The 22,223-nt window shown below is 34.5% G+C and overlaps 2 protein-coding genes across 3 annotated transcripts in view; both read left to right on the forward strand.

The window, feature by feature from the left end:
• LOC120331336 (scavenger receptor cysteine-rich type 1 protein M130-like) overlaps window positions 1-2,152 on the forward strand; it is a 45,867-nt gene extending 43,715 nt beyond the window's left edge. Inside the window, exon 39 of the mRNA XM_078113837.1 lies at window positions 287-2,152. Within this exon, the coding sequence (XP_077969963.1) occupies window positions 287-612 (326 nt within the window). The 3' untranslated portion in view covers window positions 613-2,152. The remainder of the gene's footprint in view (window positions 1-286) is intronic.
• A 3,556-nt stretch (window positions 2,153-5,708) lies between these two features.
• Window positions 5,709-22,223, forward strand: part of LOC120330683 (uncharacterized) — a 53,944-nt gene continuing 37,429 nt past the window's right edge. For both annotated transcript variants that reach the window (XM_039397567.2, XM_039397568.2), the window contains exons 1-5: window positions 5,709-6,287; window positions 6,388-7,024; window positions 7,283-7,510; window positions 10,558-10,720; window positions 13,226-13,304. In XM_039397567.2, coding sequence (XP_039253501.2) covers window positions 5,984-6,287; window positions 6,388-7,024; window positions 7,283-7,510; window positions 10,558-10,720; window positions 13,226-13,304 — 1,411 coding nt within the window. In that variant the 5' untranslated portion in view covers window positions 5,709-5,983. The remainder of the gene's footprint in view (window positions 6,288-6,387; window positions 7,025-7,282; window positions 7,511-10,557; window positions 10,721-13,225; window positions 13,305-22,223) is intronic.

The following is a 22,223-nucleotide window of genomic DNA, read 5'->3' on the forward strand; positions in this document are numbered from 1 at the left end:
GTGCAACCTATTTGGTTTTCTTGTTCTTATAAATAAAGGATGATACAATATTTAGACAATTGTTCCCTCTCTTGATGCACATTGCTGTTAATATGTGAATTCGTGTTCATTCTATATCTATGCAGCATATAGAAAGTTTAGATGAGATACAATTAACGTTAAAATTTTATGAATGTATTTAAATATACATAAGAAATTGTTTTAAAAAACAGTAAAACATCTGCCAACAACGTAGGCGATCACCTACGTTGTTGGCAGATAAAATCAAGTATGTAATTGCATTCAGAATATCCCATAGCTGTGCGATTGGTCGGAGGAAACAACTCCCAAGGTCGTGTTGAAGTTCTTCACTGTGGCTTATGGGGAACGATCTGTGATGACAACTGGGGACAGGAGGAATCAAACGTTGTCTGTCACATGCTTGGTTTCGGAAACGCTTCAAGGTATTATAGTAATGCACACTTTGGAAGAGGATGTGGAAATATATGGCTCGACGAAGTCCAATGCACTGGAATTGAAAGCGACATCACTTATTGTCGACATAAACCTTGGGGCGATAACGATTGTAGTTCTAGCGAAGATGTTTCCGTTGTCTGCGATTCTGTCCCGTAATCATGGAGCAAGAAAAAATATTTTCTATATAATACAACATTATTAAAGAAAGACACAAACTTAACCAAATTTCTGTAGAAAGTTTGTTCATAAGTAAATTACGTTACAAAAAAGTCTCGAATGAGTTATGAAATCAACGAATAATATGATATTATATTCTGATCCTTTTTGTGAACAGACATTCAATATCTTTACTAATCGTGATATTACCACTTCAAGAAACTTTGAAAATGCGAATTTTAATTTTGTAAATTTATCGCAATTGATATCAACCATAAATCTATTTCTGAACTTGACACATTTGAGAATACAATCGTTCAAGTTCCTGTGCAAGTTAGATATAGGTATACCCAGTGACCAAGCTCACTTTCATTTATCTGGTTTTGTCAATAAGAAAACTTTTCGGTACTGGGCGGAAAGTAACTCTTACAGAGCTACATATAAGACGTAACAGCGCGGTGTGCAGTTGCAAGTTTTGGCGTTTGTGGTCATACTTTTTGAGGAAACGGCGGTTTAAAGATGTCAAAACTCAAGAACCCTAGAGAGAATGCAACGATATTGTTTCAACAAGATGGAGCAAGACCGACCAAAGCCAAAGCCATTGATGCTGGATTGAAAGCTGCCATTTGCAAACAATAACGGGAAATGACTCAGAAGGGAAAACTGTTTAATATGCTTATAAAATTGCAGCTGTATCTTGAAGGCCTTATTTTTAAAAGGTTATATTTTCGAATATTGAAATGTGATAGTTATTCTAGCCTTACCCTGTATAAGAAAACGCATAATAATGGTTTTCATTATTTTAAACGACTGCGGGTGAATATCTTTTTATTTGTAATAAATATGACCTTTTATGCTCCTTTTTGTTCTACGTATAAAATCAGTTTGAAACATGAATGTTATACAGTAAGCGTCAACGTGGATCGTGCTATGGTATTTTTGTTATGGTTCTTGTACGCGTTTTGACTTGACTAAACCAAATACGTGTTATAGTTGTTAAAAATGATCGCACCTTCAGAAAGACATTTGCGTTTATGCCTTTTTTTCGTGATGTATGAGCACTGGGAGACACATTTTAAGCCAGATTTTATTTTGAAAAATAGCGCTATTATGTGAATAGTTGTGATTAAATTACCGGAAGAAACAGATTGATTTTATTTAAAAATAATCCCTCCGTACTATACCTAAATTATATATATATATGCGATGTATATATACGATATCGTATGTTTATGTGTAAATTCCCTCAAAATTCTTAAAAATCTGTTCTTCGTTTTTTGTGTTCTATTGTGTATAAAAACTCACTGAAATCATTGGAAACCTAATATAGAGGAATAAAACAAACTGTTGTTTCAAGAAACATTTCAAATTGTGGGTAACTTTTTTTGGGATGTTTTTTGCAATTTTACAGCACCATTGCATTATCTGGGACGCATATATGGACAGTAGCAAAGAGGAGTTTTAAGAAAAAGATCGACATTAATATAATTGGACACGTTTAGTGGACATAACGATCATTTTGTTGTTATGTTGTTCTTGTTCTTGTTGTTCTTTAACACTTTTTGGACACCTAGTGGAAATATTGAAAAACCGCTTTTCTCTTTGATCACTGGACCAATTGCTTTGAAATTTTTAGTGGTTAAAGATGAAATTTTTCTCCAGAAGGCTATTACTTTTATTTATTTCAAATATTTCTGTTAGCTTTGTGAGATTTGTTTTTGTTTGCTATGACGTCACCGAACGTTCTGCGGACATCGGACGCCATTTTGTGTCCTACTGTACTGGTGCTTGGTGTGAATATAATTTTAGACTGTGATCTGACGGCACGGTAAACCGTACTGCAAACAGACGTGTCCATATATTTGGGCGTAGCTCTCTTGTTTTATATAGGCAATTAAAAACATTGTACTATTCATCTTTGCATAATGACGACATAAAAGTATCTATAGATTAAAATTGAACTGATTAATGGAAAGACTAGTACTTAACAGTCGAGGTATGCCCCATGGTTTGTATTGCGCCCAATCATTATTGACTGAAAACAGGAATTCAAAAAGTGAAATTTGAAAACTTCAGAGAAATAACAATAATTCAGACAAATATAGTGATAGTCAAACCTGTTTTGTAAATTGTTTCCTTTTTTTCATTATAATTTTTTTACTTGGGTTGCATAGTTATTTGAAATAAAATATAAATTGTAATTGACTTGTCTTGTCGTAATTGTACTTCAACATCTGAGTAGTTTTCAATCAATGAATGAGACGATTAATACTAGAGTAGACCTCAATTCAAGGATCGGTTGTTATACCGGTACTGTTTTAACAATGTTGGCCACGTCAATGTATCAACGAGAATATCGGTCGGAGACCGAAGACTTATCGATCGGAGGTTAGGGGATCCCCAAAACAGCGCTCTTACTCCATAGTGACACCGTGTGTCCGAACACTAATTAATTATTAACTTGCCAATTATACTACATAATTCATTGAAAATCAATAGGCTTTTGATCCGAGCTATGATGAATGCACATGCAAAATTTGAAGCAGATTCAACCTCGCTTTCGTGAGATATCGCGTGCATCTAACAGACAGACAAACAAACAAACAGACAAATACCTATCAACATACTTATATCAACTGCTTATAAAGTAATTAGGCTACAGACCTGCTCACGTGTGATTAGTGTTTTTTTCTGATAATTGCTTTTATGAGTGTCTGCACACCGAATTTACCGCCATGGTTTTGCGTTTGTTTGTATATTAAACCACTTATCACCTTTTCCGCAATGCCCAATCTAGCAATCAGTGTAGTTTTTCGTGGCTTGGTTTTTCTTAAAGCTTTCATGGCTTCATGAGTATGACGATCGTCGCAAATTTGTTACATTCCACTCCCCACATTATCTTTGCATGAGGTTGTAGGTATTGGTCATTATCAACGTAATTGTTGAAAGTACAACAGCCCGAAAGTTTAATACTATCGTGTATTTTGTTTGTCAAGTTTGGCCCAAGCCTCATTTAACTGGGCTCGTGTTTTTGTGTGCGTGCTGGTGGGCAGGCACATGAGATACTTCTCATGTTTTAAACTTTTTATAGGTTTTGCTTGCCCTCCAGAATTCTCCATTTTTAATTTATGTTTGTTTTGGAGTTTTCGAAATAAACTATCTATCTATTTCTTATGGAAACCATATATCGTCTGATTCATAAGAACAGTTCTAACCGCAAACAGTCTCAACAACTAATTTAATGTCAATTGTGTTTTCGGCGTGAATCAGAATTACACAGACACGGCAATTAAAAATAACGACAAATAGGAGAAATTCCTTTTTCAGATGTGGAAAATTTATCATGCATGGTCAGTGTTGAAATACGCCGTCTGGAGGCGACGTGGAGTAACCTTTCATGTCTGAAAAAAATACAATTAACAGACGATAATAGAAATATATATACGTATTGCCTTTTGGCTAAATTTTCAACTTAAAATGAGGATACCAACATATATCAAGTGATTATTTTGGGCGTTTATTAATATTAAGCTGAGATATTACATGAAATTAGACAACAGTGACATCACTTCATTCGCTTTTCTAGATTAACTCGGCGATATAGTTGCAGGATAAATAAATACAGCCCGGAAGGGCTAAAGAATGAAATCATAAAAAATGAAAATATATGAAGATCTTAAACGACGTGACAGATCACTTAGTTTTACTCGAGATTAGGCGGTGCGGTACTAGTAATAGAAAGTAAAGGATGAAATAGATGTTTTTGAGAAAGTATATATACTAGGCGTTTTTACACTAGGCAGTCGCGCAAAGTGTTTTGTGTTGTAATTAAATAAGCACAGAATAGTTCTTTGCTATTAAATGAAGTGATATCATTTTGAAAATATGAATCAATAAAATGATAATTACGGTACGATGCGTTCTAAAACTTTTTGGTACTATTTCACCTCTTTTTGTGAATTGTAGTTTGTCATTTAACAACACAGTTTAAAACCTTATGTAAATATGTAAAGAAAAATGATTATATACTTGATAGTCAGAACATGCTGCAGACTTTTATCATGTATTGTAGACCCCTATTGTTCAAGACTTTTCACGTTGTTGTTTATGGAATGAGTGAATTAAAGTCTAGTACTTCAATCCATTTTCTCTTTTCTGAGGGAAATGATTGTTGGATAAAAATATTGAAAACGATTTTAAAGTAAGCATCTCCATTACAAATTATGATAATTTTCTGAGATAGTGTACTTTGTCAAAATGTACCTGGTGGCACTAATTACCACTCACTATAAAACAATGTTTAAAATTACTCCTTACTTTTGATAAATGATACTTTCAAGTCAACTAAGCGCCTCTCGGCAGTAGCGAAGCGTTAGAGAATGAACTTTGCCATTTAAGAGCCACAGATAGTCTGCTATTGCCGTTTGTGTCATAGTTGTTAATATAAGTAGGTTTATTTATTTACTGTGAAATGTCGTAATGCTGTTCACAAGCCAATACAAGTAAATCCAGGGATCATCATAACAAAGGAGCTATTTAAAGACTAAATAATAACAACTGGCTGTTTATAATAAGCTGTCGCAATATAGAATAATATTTTCTTGCCGAAACATTCTCAATTCATAAGTCTTAGCGACATGCTGACAGGTCTGGAAAGGATAAGTCTACATAATAATACGAAAACAGAGAAGAATACATTTATGTATCTATTACAGTCATTCACATTCAGTTATTATTAATTACAAAACTGTTTTTGTGTTTCCCCCAAACAACTTATTATTATAACGTTGGTATATCCTGCTCAAAACGTTACCGATAGGCTACCGGCACTTTGATAAAACCTACCCAATACGTTACATGGATATGTCACGTAAAATGAGTCACTCCAGTCTTGAAATTGACTTTATTTTCACAACAAAATAAAAAATTGTTCTCATCTTTATACTGAAAAATTAATCCGAAGCCTATTTCCCAATTCACTCGAAGTTAGTAAGAACTGAGCGTCTTGTAAAAATAAATCGCTGTTCTTATTGGCATAAAGCCGAGGAAACTTTTCTTTGGTTCTCATTCGTTATCTGCCAGCACGGGCGATAGGTGTTTTCACGCGCCTGGGCAATTTTTTTCCTATTTACCGATCACATCTTTGGCGGTTCCGAAGAGTGAGCACTTCAGTGCTCTTGAAAACATTATATAAGACGCGAGAATTTTTTGTTTTATTAACTCATTGGAGCAGTGCGGTACAGGTGAAGCCTATTTAATCAAATTGATATTTAGCGATGATAGCCTGCATGGCTTTAAATGACGTTGGTCTGGAGTTGTACCCGTCACAATCAAGTCGATAACCAAATTGGACAGACTGACTTCACGCGCGATGCCCCCAACGCTCGGTGGCGTTCGAGAAAGTATCACTTCATCTGCAAAGTCCAGATTTTTCAGACGCGTACAAAAAGACAAAGCACAAGATAGGACGATCCATTACAACGAGTATAATCTCAACGAATTTCAATTATTGCACAGGGAATGTTTACGTTCGGAAAGTCATTACAGAAAGACTCATTATTTCAATGTGGCCGCAATATTGCCGATGTACTCAGCTACCACGAAGACCGCGTTCCTCTACATTTTATTTCTCGTGATAAGCTGCCTAGCCTGTTTTGCGAAGTCAAGTGTTACAGGTGAGCAAATATTGTGATAGCTTTGTGACATAAAATAGGCGCTGAGTGCTGTTTACCAGTGAACAATAGATTTTCATAGCTTCTGTATTACATGTTTTAGGTAACGACGTAACATCAAATGGACGCGGTATCGAGGTGTCACTGCTTGACTATAACCATATATTACTTTCTGAATCAGACGACAAGACTGACGAGAAGACGCCGACAGCACGTCCACAAGTATCGGCAAACGGCAGTAAAATTCTTGGGCTCGAAACAAGTCTCCATGAGTCCCATCCGATCAGTTTAGACGGCTTCAATTTGCTGTGGTTGATCGCCTCGAAGCTTCGCGCTGGTGACAAGCTAATTAGGATTGAAAATGATACAAATATTTTGTCTTTAACAAAATCAAATAAAATTGTTGGTTGGTTGAACAACACCGACTTAGATGAGGTATACCTGGACTCAGCACGGCCACGACATTTTTTACGGTACGGTAAAAAGCTGGCGCCGCTATCTCGACTGATCTCTAAAGGTTCAGACACATCATTTGTTATGCCGCCATTGGTCATGTCGCATTTGTCAGACTATTTGGATGCTGGCCCAAATCATCACACACTTGGCACAAATAGACTACCTGGAAAAAATTTGCATACGTCTTTCGATAGTAAAGACATAGTTCGTATAAACAGATTCATTGTTGGAAATTCAATTGGGTTCGAAATGGAATTTCGAATGGAGGATAATTCCGGAAGTGGGTACGTAAGAATCACCACCACAAGTTCTTATTCAAATTCGAATATTTTTACTTTACACGAAGCAGTAAAAGTACTGTGACATAATAAAGTTGCTTTTTAAATTAAAAACATTTCATATATTAAAATCATGCATATTTCGATGAATCTATTCATTGAAATGCTCTCCGGTTATAATCGTAAACTGACTAAAAAGGAACGTGAAATACTCTCAAATTATACATATTTTACATTGTATTAAGATCTACGTTTTTAATTCAGATACATTATTGCTGGACGGTCATTGAATGGTCAGCCAATTTTCTCCACCGGTAGCCAAGTGAAATCACCAAACGTTACGTCTGATCAGCAATCATGGTTCGGATTGTACGCCCACACGCGCGCTACTTCCTACATACTACGATTGGAATATAGAAATTTTGCATGGGACCGCAAAAAGCAAATACAAATTCGGTTTTCCGATGACTTCCGGAAAGGCGAATGGCAAAAGTAAGTACTACCCGATCAACCACAATTAATGGTCGATGGCTTGAATACCTGTATTTTATAAATACTACATAAGTGTTGAAACGTATTGCAGTGCTCAAAATGGACAGATTGTTTACTGCCGTAATTTGTTTGTTGTAACGATTAAGTTGTAAATTCACATTTTATTACCAGAACCTTGAGTCAAGAAAACAAAACTGCCACTTAGTCCATTTGTCAAATGTAAGGTTGTATTTGGTTACACAATAGGTTGAACAATCAAATCGTGTGCAGACACCGATTGTACAGACTGCACAGATTGTACCTTGACAGCGTTGCCATATAGAGATACACGGTGATACAAAGTTCGATCAAACTGTACTGTGGGTAAAGATGAAATATTTCCAAGGAAGTCCATTTAGATGTTTTGTTTCTTCCGTCATAGTTAGAGAGGTATCTATACCGTAAATAAACGTTTAAATAATTATCGCCTGCGCGCAATATCTGGGGGTTAATTTGGTTTAACACGTACAGTCAAAAAAGTGCACTACACCAATCAATAAGTTAATATTATCGTAAGGAAAGAATTTATTCAAAGAGAAACTAAAGAAAAATGCTGCATTCTTGCAATATTGAAACAGAAATATCTCTAAATTTGCAATACGGGTTCAATGGAGACCTTGATATATTTTAGAATCATCCAAAAATTTTAATATAAAATGGGTTTAAATTTGAACAAAATTTCGAAAATGATTATGAACTGAATAAAATAAAATTAAGCTATCAATATAATGTCGTTTTTATCATTGAGTTCATGCAAACGTACTGTGTTAAATGCACAAGAATTAATGCAATCTAAGAAAAAAGTTAGGCTTGCATCTAGGTTCATTGAAAGTCAGTTCTTTGAGAAAATTTACTTATCTTATACACTTATCCATTTATATATACAAGCAATTTTAGCAGTATATTTGCAAATTATAATTTTATTTTATCGGTTTACATAAATGATAATTATCATTTGTGTAAACTTTTCAAATTAAGTGGCATAGAAAAATCTCTATCAAAATAATCCATGTAAATATTGCGAATAGGACGGCGCGACAATGTGTATTTAACAATGATACATCATATTTATATTCATACATCGTGATGTGGTTCTGCTGGTCGGTTGTCGGTTTTATTGTTCAATATTTGCCATTTATTACTCAATATATTTACTACATCTACTATTAAATGCGATACGTTGTGTTTGAATGATTTGTCATGTTGGAGTTATGCCAAATTCTGGCGGTATTTCAACCCCGCACTGATGATAGATTACATTTGAACGACGACATAATCTCCACAAATAGATGTAGTGGTGTATCAAGAGAAAAAATTAGCTTTGTATTATGACGTCACGTGCGGAGTTTTTTGCGGGCGGAGATTTTTTATGATAATTTGTTTCGTGCAAGATAATTAAAAAAAAAAGGCCGTTGAGCAAAGTCATCGATGTCCAGTAAAATGCCCCAATGTTACTGTACACACCCAGAATTATTGTCGGGCATTACTCGCCAGTGTTTCCTAGTTGAGTCATACTGGCTTAGAGAGTAGTCGAATGAGAGAAATGCTTTACGGTAATGAACATCTAATACTGTCTTTATCACTGAATTCATGAAACTCTATAAATACTCTATAAAGAGACGATTCTTGATATTAACCAAAACTCTCATATATCTTTTTTATCTATGAAGAACACTTCGCTGTTGTGTGTGCATAAAGAATAAAATGGTTGATATAACATAAAAGTATCACAACCTAAAATTATTTTTATTTTGATCAAATCTTTTTTTTCCGATTGAACGATGACGAGACTGCATTGCTGTGAAGCTCAATATGACGGATTGAAATTCTTTCCTATTAGTATAAAATAGTGCTACGTCTCAGTTTACCAATCAAACTTTTAATTCCTTTTAATGCAGAGCAAATATAATCCATTACATTTATCTTAAAATATATCTTATATGACTTTAATCTTTGAAGTGTGGTGGAATTATACGTAAAGGTTTGTAACTGATCGCAAAGGAGCGGTTGCGGAATCCGAATTCTAGGCGCCTGCTTGTTTTCAATTTTTATTTACATCTCACCAATAACAGGTAGAATGCTAATTAATATTTACCGTGGATAAAACGATGACACTTCCCGACTTTGATGCAATTTTTCTGCTTTGGATATTAAATAAATACATTAGGAATAAGAAAAAGGACAGTTCTCCGTTTTCTTGCGCTTTGCGGGCGTACGTAAGTTGCCCCCTTTAATGACTGATGTCTTTCTAAGCCCGTATACGATAGGGAAAAAATGCGAAACATCACCCGACGTGAAAAAGCGTTTCTCCAACAAGCATACGCGGAAAATACGAAGAAATATTGTGGCATAAGCAAAATTAAGGCGTACAAGACATGCCTAAATATTACAATATTAAATACCACAATATCCGCATAACACGCAGATTCGCTCTCCGTACAAGTATTTGTAGACAGAGATACACTTGATTTGATGATGACATAATTGCTTACAGAACAAGGTGGTTCTGACTACGTGTGGCATGACTTCAATTCGGTGGCTGTGGCTTCACTGCACTAATTAAGATCTAAACCAAATCGATACCCTGTAAGAATTTTATAGTTATGGAATCCCTAGACGACCACGTCGGTACCAAACTGTATTGCTTTTCTATCGTTCAGAAAAAAAACTAGTGAGGGACTTTGTACTATCAATTCAACATATTTGTCAAGCTTGTAACGTACATATATACTATATTTGTTAAACATGCTTTAACTGCCATTGACTAATATAATTTACACCTTCTTTCCCTATAATTAACAAACAAATAATTGTTTCCAGTTCATAAGCATGTATGGCTGGAATGTTATTAGGTCGTTATTTCCAATCGCTTATGGTGGTTATCGGATACTATGTAAACAAAACATATTTTATAATTTTTACAATGAATTATACCAAATTATTGTCTCTTTTTTACAATTTTGAAACAATATAAATTGACATTTTAAGTAAGTTCAATCGTTTTGCAGACTTGCGGTCAACATTGACTTCAATGCGAACACAATCAACTATTGGGTGAATTGTTCGACTCGACCAACAGTGCAATTAAGGGCCAATATTTCTCATCCATCATCATTTTACAGCGTTTACAGACTCCTCCAACATCGACGACACAGTAGACTACCAGTAAAGGTATGTGATTTAATACTACATATCCAAACCGCTTTTGCTGAAATAATCACGATCGTGTGCGCGCCGAAGATATGACCACACGTTGGTTTTAAAATCATTCAGTTTCACAAAAACTATTGCTTTCCCGTGCACTTATCACATAATACCACGACATATACGTCACTAATATTGCTTCAGTGACGTCAATATATGTCTGTACGACAATTTCACCTATTTTTTCGAAATACTTCAGCAATGCAACTCAAAAACATATTTTATTGTCCAGTTTAGCCTTTCTCAATTTCTCCACACTTGTACACACACATGAACATTAGTTATAGTACAAAAAATATTTGCATTTTTTTTTTCAGACGGTATATGCCATTCAATTTTAATTCAGACGAAATAGTTTCATCAAAAATCATCATTCATTCCAAATAATATTAATTTTATTTGATTTACAGATGGCGAGGTTCGTTAGTAAAGAGCAAAATAAATAGTAAATAGGTTTTTTGGTATTATCATATAAGAAAGTTCATTACGATATACAATACAGAATATAGCACCAAACTCTGAATTTTTTTTTGTGACATGTCTTGAACAAATTGTAATAACATGGAATTTTAATAAAAAAAATCCACAATCGACTTTTACATGACCTATTACATCGGTGCCAGCCCTAACTACTGCGGGACCTTATACCGAACGGATTTCACAGGGCTGGGTAGACCCAAGGATAATAACTGAAAATTAATATGTTGTAATTAAAAATATTTTTATTTTTATATTTTATGACCTTTTTATATTTATATCACAACTATAGACTTGCCACGGAAACCCACAGCCGACCCTGTCTTGCAGTGAGAGCTATTGAGCACTCAGTGGAATCAGGGTTGGTGTTTGGGCTCCCATACAAAAGATGTACATTGACAAATATGCGCAAAATATACTGTTTTTTCAATATTCAAGTACCCTTAGCCCTTCCTACTCATTAAAGCATGTTTTTTGGTGGTTTTAAACGGTTTTTGTACGTTTTATCATGTTTATGGTGATTTTTGCATATTTTAGGGTGTATTGTGGTGGTTTCTGAAGGTTTTTTATCGTTTCAGCGTGTTTTTTGGTGGAAATACGTTATATTGGATCGCCTCCAACAAAAACGAACGAAATCGAGCACTCTTTCGAAAAAAATTGTAAACGGCTGCTATAAATATTTCTATTGTCAAGATTGATGAAGTCGTTAATTCCTGTTAAGACTCCTTATCTTAAAGCTGAAGTGCTGTCTTTATTGATGATAATTTATACAGGCTTGAATCCAAGTTCAACATGAATTGACCACTTATAATTAGAAATATAAATTATGTCATGATCACAATCAACACTTCAAAATATATACATAGGGCAATTGTGATGAAACAATTGTCGAAAAGTGTCATCGTCACTTGAAAGACTCTGAGACTCGACTTGAGAAAGTCTGGCGTCTCTACTCGAGTGGGGAAGATGTCTTCCGGACACGCTTTTCTCGTTAGCAGCTGTATGCTGTGACCACTTCAGAGTAAATAAACTATCTCTATTGTTCGTTCTATTCTGTAGTTCAATTTAAATCACTTTCACGTACTACTCATTGTTACCAGACAAATACAATTTTTACCGCAAACTTGACAATCGAGTTTGAATCAACTAACTAACGCCAGTCAAGTATGTTTTCTAATATTCACTACCGGGATAAATTTATGTCATAATATGAGCCATAAATAACTCGTAACAATTCTAGATTTTAAGTTTTGAATCAGACTTTGTCAAGATAGATAAATCGTATTCTGATCTGTATTTTTCACTCTAAAATTAGCCACGGTAAAATTTTTGCGTTTTGTTTCTTTACCTATCGTGAGAGTCTTTTGAACGTTGTAATTTAAAAGTCGTGTTCAAGTGCCTGTTTCCGATTGTTTTCAGAGAGCGATTGCGAGTGCTAATTATAACAACCTTTTCATGTCACGTAACATTAAAAACAAAGCAGAATTATTTATATACCAATTCAAATTTTATAACCTTTCCGTAACGTTTTTTTAACGATAGAAAGAAGAAAAGCATTTCTATTTGTTAATGTTCGATGAAAAAGTTCAATTCTTCAACCTATCACTGACTTTTCAATACCCTGTTCCAAATTATTTTATATATTTGTTGAAAACTATATATTTTATTACTGAAATTGGAGTAAGTAGGTATTCCAAGTATTTATGTTTTTGAGAAATGAGCATATACTGTAAAGAAATACCAATAAATTTAATATAATTTTTAGTAACTACATTGATTTTCGGGTGTTTCATGTTTGGGCAACTGATGTGATGTGTATCTCACTGTTTCAAACTTATCTCAATAAATTATTGTAATTTACAAACTAGTCTACATACTATGTTTTTTCACTAATGTTACTGCATTTTTGTTATAGTATGTTGTAGTCATATTTGAATCGGTAGTGTGTATAGTTTTTCCACATCATCAATTCCACCACTTCTTATTATTATTCAGGTGACATTCCGAGCAGTGATTGTAACTGACGGAAACCGCAGGACGGTTCCGAGACATTGTCAACAACAAGGACAAACAGGTAGTCACTAAAATCTTTTCAAATTTAAACGTTTCCAAAAATTTTAAACACGATTGGTACAATGGTAAATCGTGTTTATGATAAACTGTGTATTCTATTAGAAGCAATTTCTTATATTCTTGAAAGTATCAATGATGAAAGAATGAAAAATATTACACTATGATAACAGATGATTTAATTATATATCTATATTTTTATTTATTTTTTCCAATTTGAAAAATGTTTGTAAATGGAATTCTGACTGCCTGCCTAGAACCTTGTCTGGAGCGAAATTACAGAATATCCCAGTTTTTGAAACCAGAACCATGCTAATTCGTTTATTATTTATTATTATGTGTCTTTTGCTACATTGCATTAACGCAGGGTGTGCAATCTTTTATACAAGAAGGCCAGATACATATAACTGGGCGGAGCCGCGGGTCACACCTTTATCAAACATAGGCATTCTAGTAGTTGCAGGCACAAAAATTTTGGTTCTTGATCTTCGTTGTTCGCAAAGGGATTGAAATTCCTCGCACGTATCACATTAAAATAAATTAAAAACTCGTTTCGCGGACCCCACGTCATTTAAAACTGGCACTCCTCCGTGAGACTCACATTTTTTCCTTGTGGCCCGCAGGTTGCACACCTCCGCATTAAAGAATACGATTCAAAACAGTCTAAAATGGCCTACATTTTACTCTGGAAGCAAAATTACTGAATCTATATATATGGTTATCCTGGTTGGGCCGTTTTAGGATAGCATTTCCGCTAATAAGCATAATATATATGTGTGCTATGTACAGAAAATTAGGAATAGAAATGAAGATATAGTCCCAATCGCCAAATTTAATCCTCTGTAAAGTGTGAGATATAATGCACTCTATTTAAGTTAAAAGATGACAGCACATTTGTACCCACGTACATTTGCACCCGTATATCCGCGGGTTCAATCTATATGCGGGTGATAAAATCGATGGGTTAGTATGGGTCGTATGGTGCAAATTTTTATAGGTGCAATAGTATGCAGATGCAATTGTCGTGGGTTCAAATTACGGGTTCAAATGTAATGGAACCTATTAAAATAATCATAATTATTTGATATATGTTAGAATATTCATGCCTAGTGAATATTAATGCAATATGCTTACTGGTACAAGTAAGTACAAGCATCTTCTATTGTGTTAGTGTTTGCTAGTAACTCGAATTTCAGTTCCCGTACATTTTAACCCACGTACATTCGAACCCACGACAATTGCACCTGCATACTATTGAGCCCATGGAGAAATTTGTTTTGCGGATATTTGAACCCATACTAACCCTAACCCATGGGTTTTAGCACCCGCATATAGATTGAACCAGCAGATATACACATGAATTAAAATGTACGTGGGTTCAAATGTACGGTCACCCTGTGTTGCCTGTGGCCTCACAAAATACAATGTTCCATTAATTGACTAACGGATCTGCTACTATTTGTCTAGCCTAGTACATGCAGTGTTTACGGTATAACTTTACGGTCAAACCGGCTAACGGCTGAGTTCATTCCATTTTGTCACATTTAAAAAAAGCTTATTTGGGACAATCAGACAATGGCGGATTCCAGACTACTTTATTGTCCGCATGGTCGTTGGTGCACAAAAGTATTCATACATCTGTGGTATGCCGTTGTATAGATATAAACATTTTAAACCGACAAAATGTAAATTTAGCAGACAATGTATAAAGGGGGTCGTAGGTTAGCAAGTATTTGAGTGAAATACCAAACGGTGGTCCCAATGGCCGTGATTCTGTAATCATCGAATCGTTCATACAAAAAAATCCCGTTACTGAGTGTTCATAGACTTCCGAGATCTTGTCGTGTCCATCACCGTAACATCAATGCAAGGTGACAATTCAAATGTGTCAAAACTTCACTTTTACACTTATGTAATGAAATTAATTCTCTACTTACAAGTAATGACAATATGTACACATAATAGCAAAGTTGAAACACATTCTTGATAGTACTTAGCCTCGGTGATTCCGTCCAATTTACTTGTGAGTTCAGGTCTGAGTACCGGTAGCATATGTCAACCCATATTTGACAAGTGTTACATCTGCCAATAATATGTTGACTTCGAATCCCATTTATTCCTAGTAAATTCCATTAAATTATTCATTTTTACAGCAGTGTATTTGAAATCTAGTAATAATTAAAAATAACGCATTATTTCTACTCGAAGCAAAGCCAGGCGTAGTCACTCAGAAGTGAAGAAGACCGCTCTTCTGGCCAAAGTTACGGTAGACTACTAAAATTCTAACTGATACTGGAACCATACATAATTATTGTCGTACAACACGCGCCACAAATATGTATGAATAAGAAAGGGAAAATCACAAACCCATTATAAGGTGCTTTACGTCGTCGCTCCATATTTAATAAGTAGTCTCTGATATCTAAAAGGATGCTATATTTTTTTTCTTTTGATATATCCCGCATTCGATTGTTTGGAATGAGATTGTTTGAGTCTTAGTACAGATGTGAAATTATTAGTTTCGTGTCATAACCGTCAGTGAAACCTAGCTCAGTTCTTGAGACTGATTCTTTGTTGAAAAGATGCTGAGAATAAAGAAGTATTTGGACCGATGCGTTTCCGTTGATTATCCTGGGAAAGTTTATATTTTCAATTTTCGAAGGAAATTTGATCCTTTGAACATATTTTAGTGACACGTTTTGTCGATCTTTAGTCAACCCCTTTTGTCCTTTCTAATACCGGACAGTATATAAAGTAAAGTCTAATTTAGATTTTTGAATAAGTTTTGCGTATGTTATATATAGTGTATTCATTAAAATCTCAGCAGAGTTATATCAATCTAAAATATAGTATTTTAGGAAATAAAATATGGAAGAAATAAATTAGTCAAAGTAAGTCACTATCTTGGGACGGATGGACATAGTGTTTAGTCAACAATATTGCGGTAAGCGAATACCGTAAACTCTACCTCCCGCATTTTCTGGTGCATTATTTCTTTATCTTGGTTGTTAAAAATAGCAAAAACTTTTAACTGCGTTTGATTGTAATTTAACTCTTGCTCTTTTTGTGGGTTAAACTTCTGACATGTGTGATTGGAAAATAATAATCCTCTTTAGAAAATATAAGTTCGCGTTTAACTAACTTCAGCTGTTTGAATTGTTACTCATTTTCATGATTATTTTTGATAGTGTAATATCAGTACTGTACTGTAAATACTCTGGAAGAAGTTTTATTGTTTGTGCCGCAACAGGTCACTGTACAAAAGATTTGGTTTGAGTTTTTCGTTCTACTGACAATATGAGTAGAATTCTGCTGGGTGAGTGACGCACTGACATTTAACGCTCATGACTCGTACCTCTTTCTTTTTTGCTGATGATTTGGGCCATAAGCTTGATGTAACAATAATTTGGGAAACACCGTTTGGGTCGCGACCCAAAATTGGGTCGGCTGAAAATTTTCTTGGGTCGCTTGTTTTTTCAACAAAAACTCAAACGTTACTAATTTTCTACTGGAATTTATTGTTTATTTTATCTGTGGTATTGAAGTGTTGCTCAAAAAATGATATATCCCTCAATAGTTAGCTTTATATACATTCCCTTAACACGTAAAGAGTGTTAAATATTGCGTAGAAAAACAATGAAATCACACAAAATGCCAGCGGCAATTTGGTAATTATAATATGAAGGCGCCAATTCACGGAGAATTACATTTGATCTTGATCAAATTGTTTATTATGTTACATTATCTGATATCTACGTATTGTATTTTTTCTGAGGTTTTTAGTATTTTGCATTTTTGATACGATAAATCTACCATCGTTTCCGTATACTCAAACACACATCCGACGGTCTGTCAATCATATGTTAACATCTATATAATAAACATTTCCGGGATGCGGATTCGTGAAAAAATCTAAAATGTGCTCATAGTTGGACAACCATGATAAAAATTTATTTCCTTTAATACATATTCAAAGATATGAAAGATATAAATTATGTCGAATGCTAACTTGTGAACTTATTATAGTGTTATTATAATAGTGTATAGGGATAGTTGTAGACCGCGTAGACTAGAAATTCTGTAGGAAGGCCAGGCCAGAAAATGGCATATCGAAACAGCATATAGTCACTATAGTGACTATATGCTGTTTCGATATGCCATTTTCTGGCCTGGCCTTCCTACAGAATTTGTTTAAATTTTGTTGTTCAATATTCCGGATGTATTGTGAGAGTCCTGAAATGTATCCTGACAACTTTGCTTGAGAAATGTTGAATTCACCACACAAAATGCTTTATTTCAATGCATTTCATATTATGCATAAAGAAATAAAATGATGGTACTTTGATTTGAATTGGTAATTGGAATAATTATGAAAATAGTATTTTACCAACAGTGGACATCGAATAGAATAATTTGCTGTATTGTCATTCTGCCAAAAACTGAAAATAAAGCTAGAAAAATCCGAACAACCACCCCGGCAAAACGTCGTAGTTTAGTGTGTTTTCACTGCAATCCGGAGTCGATCGGAGGTTTTATCGGATTTTATGGCCCTGACCACAATTAATTTATTTTATTTGAAAAATTGTCTTTTCCTATTTTGTTAGCCAATAATGCAAATAATCGCCAAAAAATTACAGAAAATTGGTTCAAATATACCGGTATATACAAATATGGTATGCTATTTCTAAAATGGATAGATTGATATAATTATTTACAAAATTGCGGCGTTTTCAGAATTTGTTGTTTAGGATAAACACAGCGTTCAAAGGATCTAATTATGATGTTTATTCAGTTTTCCCGCATTCCATTATTACTGTGAAAACAGGCTTGTTAAATGTATACAAAACATAATTTCACTTCCAAGTTTTACTTTGGAATCGTTTAAAGTAGCTTATTCGTATGAATAATGTTGAATAAATATGTTAGTTTTTTCGCAGTACTGGTAGATTACGGACAACAAACGTCATTCACGTTCTATAAAAAATATCAACTATTTTTGGGTTAAAAGGTATTTCAAAATCCTTCAAGGCTCATTTCAATATAGCGAGAAATACTTCTTAGAATATATATTAGGGTTTGATGTTAAAAATAAAAAATCATCCTTAATTAAAGAATTGAACTATTATTATGTAAGATTATGTTTCAAAAACTAATATACCTAAAGGCCACAGGATTGTAGGCTCAAAATTTTCATCAAGAATTAAGCCAACATATTAACTAATACGTTTGGATTATTTGCATGGCTGTTGATTATGGCTGTTTATCCCAATTGTAATCTGCAATCCCTCCTCTGAACTGAACCATGTGACAGAAGGTTCGATTTTAGAGAAGTTGTAAAAAACGTCACTATGCTAAGACTACATGTTGGTTAGTTAGTGTCGTGGGGCCTCTCCAAAACTTTGTTGGAAATTATGACCAATCAAAGTTAAGAAACACTGCACAATAGTGCATGACGATCAGTGTTTAAAACTTATGCCTTAATTATAAATTTTAGTCATCAAGCTTAATTAACCTAAAGGAGTATTTGACCATATTGAAAATTTCGACAAAAATTTTAATAAGCGTTACCAAGCGTGGCTTGTAGATGAACCGAGTATAGTAGGTGGCATTATGAGGTGAAAAACTCCTTAAGATGCTCAAGGTAAACAAGATGTCACTTCAAGTCTTTCTCAGTTAAAAATCTGTTTATCTAAGGCGTAGAATTGGCCATAGATGGAAACTGGCATTCATAAATACGTTCAAATGTGATGGTTTGTGCAAAGATTTATTAGCGACCGCTTAAAATGACGATTGTTGTTGAGTTGTAAATAATCCGGATAATCTCTGAATTTGAGACCACTTGGATCGATATGGCTTCTTTGGAATGAAGAGTCAGTTGTTTTAAGAAAAATTTCAAGAATGAATTATTTGAACCTAATCAAAGTAACTACAGTTAAGATTTGGCGTTCTGAATTCCATTTGTGATTTTATGAGCGGAATTTTGTGACGGCCTAATGGTCAGATCGTTAGATAGTTTGTTGGCAACGCATAAGCAGGTTAAGAATCTAGTGTTAAAGTCCATGCCCAACCTGAATGTAATAAAATTAGGAGTAAAATTACAAAATAGCAGCTTTTTAGGAATGAGTGGCTTTTAATGAACAGCCGTGTAAAAAGGAATAATAATAATAAACTAAGCCAGCGATTCCCAACATTTTGTTCGTGCGCCACCAAATTATCAGAGAAAAAACTCGCGGCGCACTTGCCCGAAAAAAAAAATGGCTGCCTTCAAATAAAACTCAATTTTGTAATCGTCAATGTGCACTTTATGCTTTTTGAAGTTTGTAAACATGTAGGCCTAAACTGAAGAATAAAGGCAATCTTCTTCTTCATGTCTGCCGGAATTTTCTTTCAAATACTAAAAAATCACTCATGTTCGCTAAACTCGGCTCAGCATATAAAGAAACTGTAGCTAGCAAAATTGCATCAAGTAGTGAACTATCATCCTTGTTACGTAACAATATAGGCAGACATACGTAACAGAATGTGCATACGACATAAAGAGGTCGAATGAATTTATTGATTCATATACACAGCATTTGAAACAATGAAACAGTTATGATAATTACAATATGTAGAATATTTATTCATATAAAAAACACAATTTTGTTAAGTTTTGGGGGCGCATCAGGCGTAAAGCGTAAAACACTGTCGCTGTCCATATTCTATCGGCACCTCATGAATATCTTAATTAGATCGATCACCATTATGTTTATATTTGAACATGGTTGAAAGAAACAATGACTAAAAGTAGCATTCCTATTCGTGAGACACGATCACGAATCTCGATTAAACGAGTTGAAATAAATAAAGTAAAAAAAATCGATCTTCATATGGGTTTCCAGTGGTGGACTTTGTTATGATAAAATTTACAATATTCTTTGGTATGTTTCAACATTTGTGAATCGATATAAAATGGTGTCGTTGATATTGTTGTTGTTGTGGCATGAAAAATCGCTATTCTCCACAATTTGTAGACCAATCAATTTAAAATAGATGGCACCTTAAGATGTGAGAAGTTGCTAGTAGAGTATTTTCTTATGTTTCAAAAATATTTCTGTGACTTACGGGATCGTTTTTTTACATTTTTCTGTTTTTTACAATTCATGGGCACATTCCCATATGACATTCGGTAAAATTATTTAGGATTTGGTTAGAATCTTGATGACTGTACGGTGGTCATGTTAGCCCATCGACCTTCGTGCTTATATATTTGATTGCTGCCCTCTTGTTCTTATGAAAATCTCACTACACACCCATTACGTAATATAAATGCCCATTATTACATCATTTCCCTTTTCCACACACTTGAGCAATTGTAAATTATAATTATTTTCTCGCTCCACTCCACTCTGTTCGGATATTGCTATCATCATCAAAGAATCATCCATTTTGTCTGTTTACACAAAATGACCTATCCCATATCGAGTGTTTAGGCCTACTAACCTAATCAGATACTGTCAAGAAGATCATGGTTGATCAAGTATGTGCCGATTATAAAACGCATCGCCACTGCTCGGTCCACATGTAACCACGGTTATGATTTACTAATTTTGTGACCGGGAAGGTAATTCTAAATAGCATTGACCTCTTCAGTGGCAAGTTTCAGAATCATTGACATTTTGTCGATATCCGTCTCATTTCGAATTGGTTAGCTGATTCATGACTTCCAGAGACTTTGACATATCAGAAACGATCCAAGTTAACAGCTTCATATTAACATGTATTTATATTAAAATTTACTGGATATGGTATATTACTTGAGGTAATATTCTCGGACTAGATTGACTGACTTCATTTCTGTCGCCTGCACCTCCAATATCGGAAGGCGATAAAACAAGAGACGTGGACATAAACAATTGTTGATTATATTCCAAGTCCGAAGTGCTTTTACAAAACTCTTATGGGGTTATCAGACGAATAGCCCATTTCATTGAAATTTGCACATTCTCTTAAAAGCGATAAGAACCTTTGAACACTCCCGAGTTTCGTCGATTTATAAACGCTGCATTCTTCTTAAGTGCACTTCATATTTCAAAAGGTCATTCAGGTGCATCCGGTTCAATATACAATATAATAATTTGCGGTTAAGATAAAGAACTTACCGAGTGCACTAATACATAGAACTTTCATAATTTATTCCAAAAGATCAAGTTGCACTCTTATCCATGATAGGAACCTTGTCGACGTAAAGATACTCGAGTACGCTATCGAGAAAATCCCCTCAATTAACAGATCGACGTAGTGCGTACGGCGGTGGTAACGGAAGTTCAGGACGTCTGTGGTTTTACTGACGTGTTATACTCTAATATTCATATCCGGGGATAGTAGGTACTCAACTGGAGTAGGGTATTTGATGAACAAATTAGGGAGGAACCAAAGTGGTTTTCATTTATTGTATCCTAGACCAGGGCTACTCTACTAGCGGACCGCGGTCCGAATTCGGACCTTTCGAGTATCGGATTTGGATCGCACCTAATTCTTTATTTTGAATCATTAGCCGCACTTTTTAAGTTTTTTTTTTATAAAATGGCTTTTATAGTTTTGAATATATATGAAATGAACTATAATACCATAATAAACAATCTTGATTTGCTAATAATCATTAGCCGGTCGAGGAAGTGCGCGTTGAAGGATGCGGCGGGATGCCGGAATATAATTTCTGGAGAGACCGACACAAATAATTTTGAAGTTTTGTATGTTGATCCTCGGTAAAAATAGTTGAGTAGCCCTGTCCTAGACGATGTATTTGAAATCAAATATTTGATGGAAATTGAAGTGAATCCGCCATTTATTGGGTCAATGCATATAGTACGCGATAGAAACCTGGATTGCAAGTTTTCTTTTACAACATCAGACCACAGCCCGGTCCGAATCCTAAAAAATT

This window comes from Styela clava, chromosome 6 (genome assembly GCF_964204865.1).
Source record: "Styela clava chromosome 6, kaStyClav1.hap1.2, whole genome shotgun sequence".
Taxonomy (NCBI): domain Eukaryota; kingdom Metazoa; phylum Chordata; class Ascidiacea; order Stolidobranchia; family Styelidae; genus Styela; species Styela clava.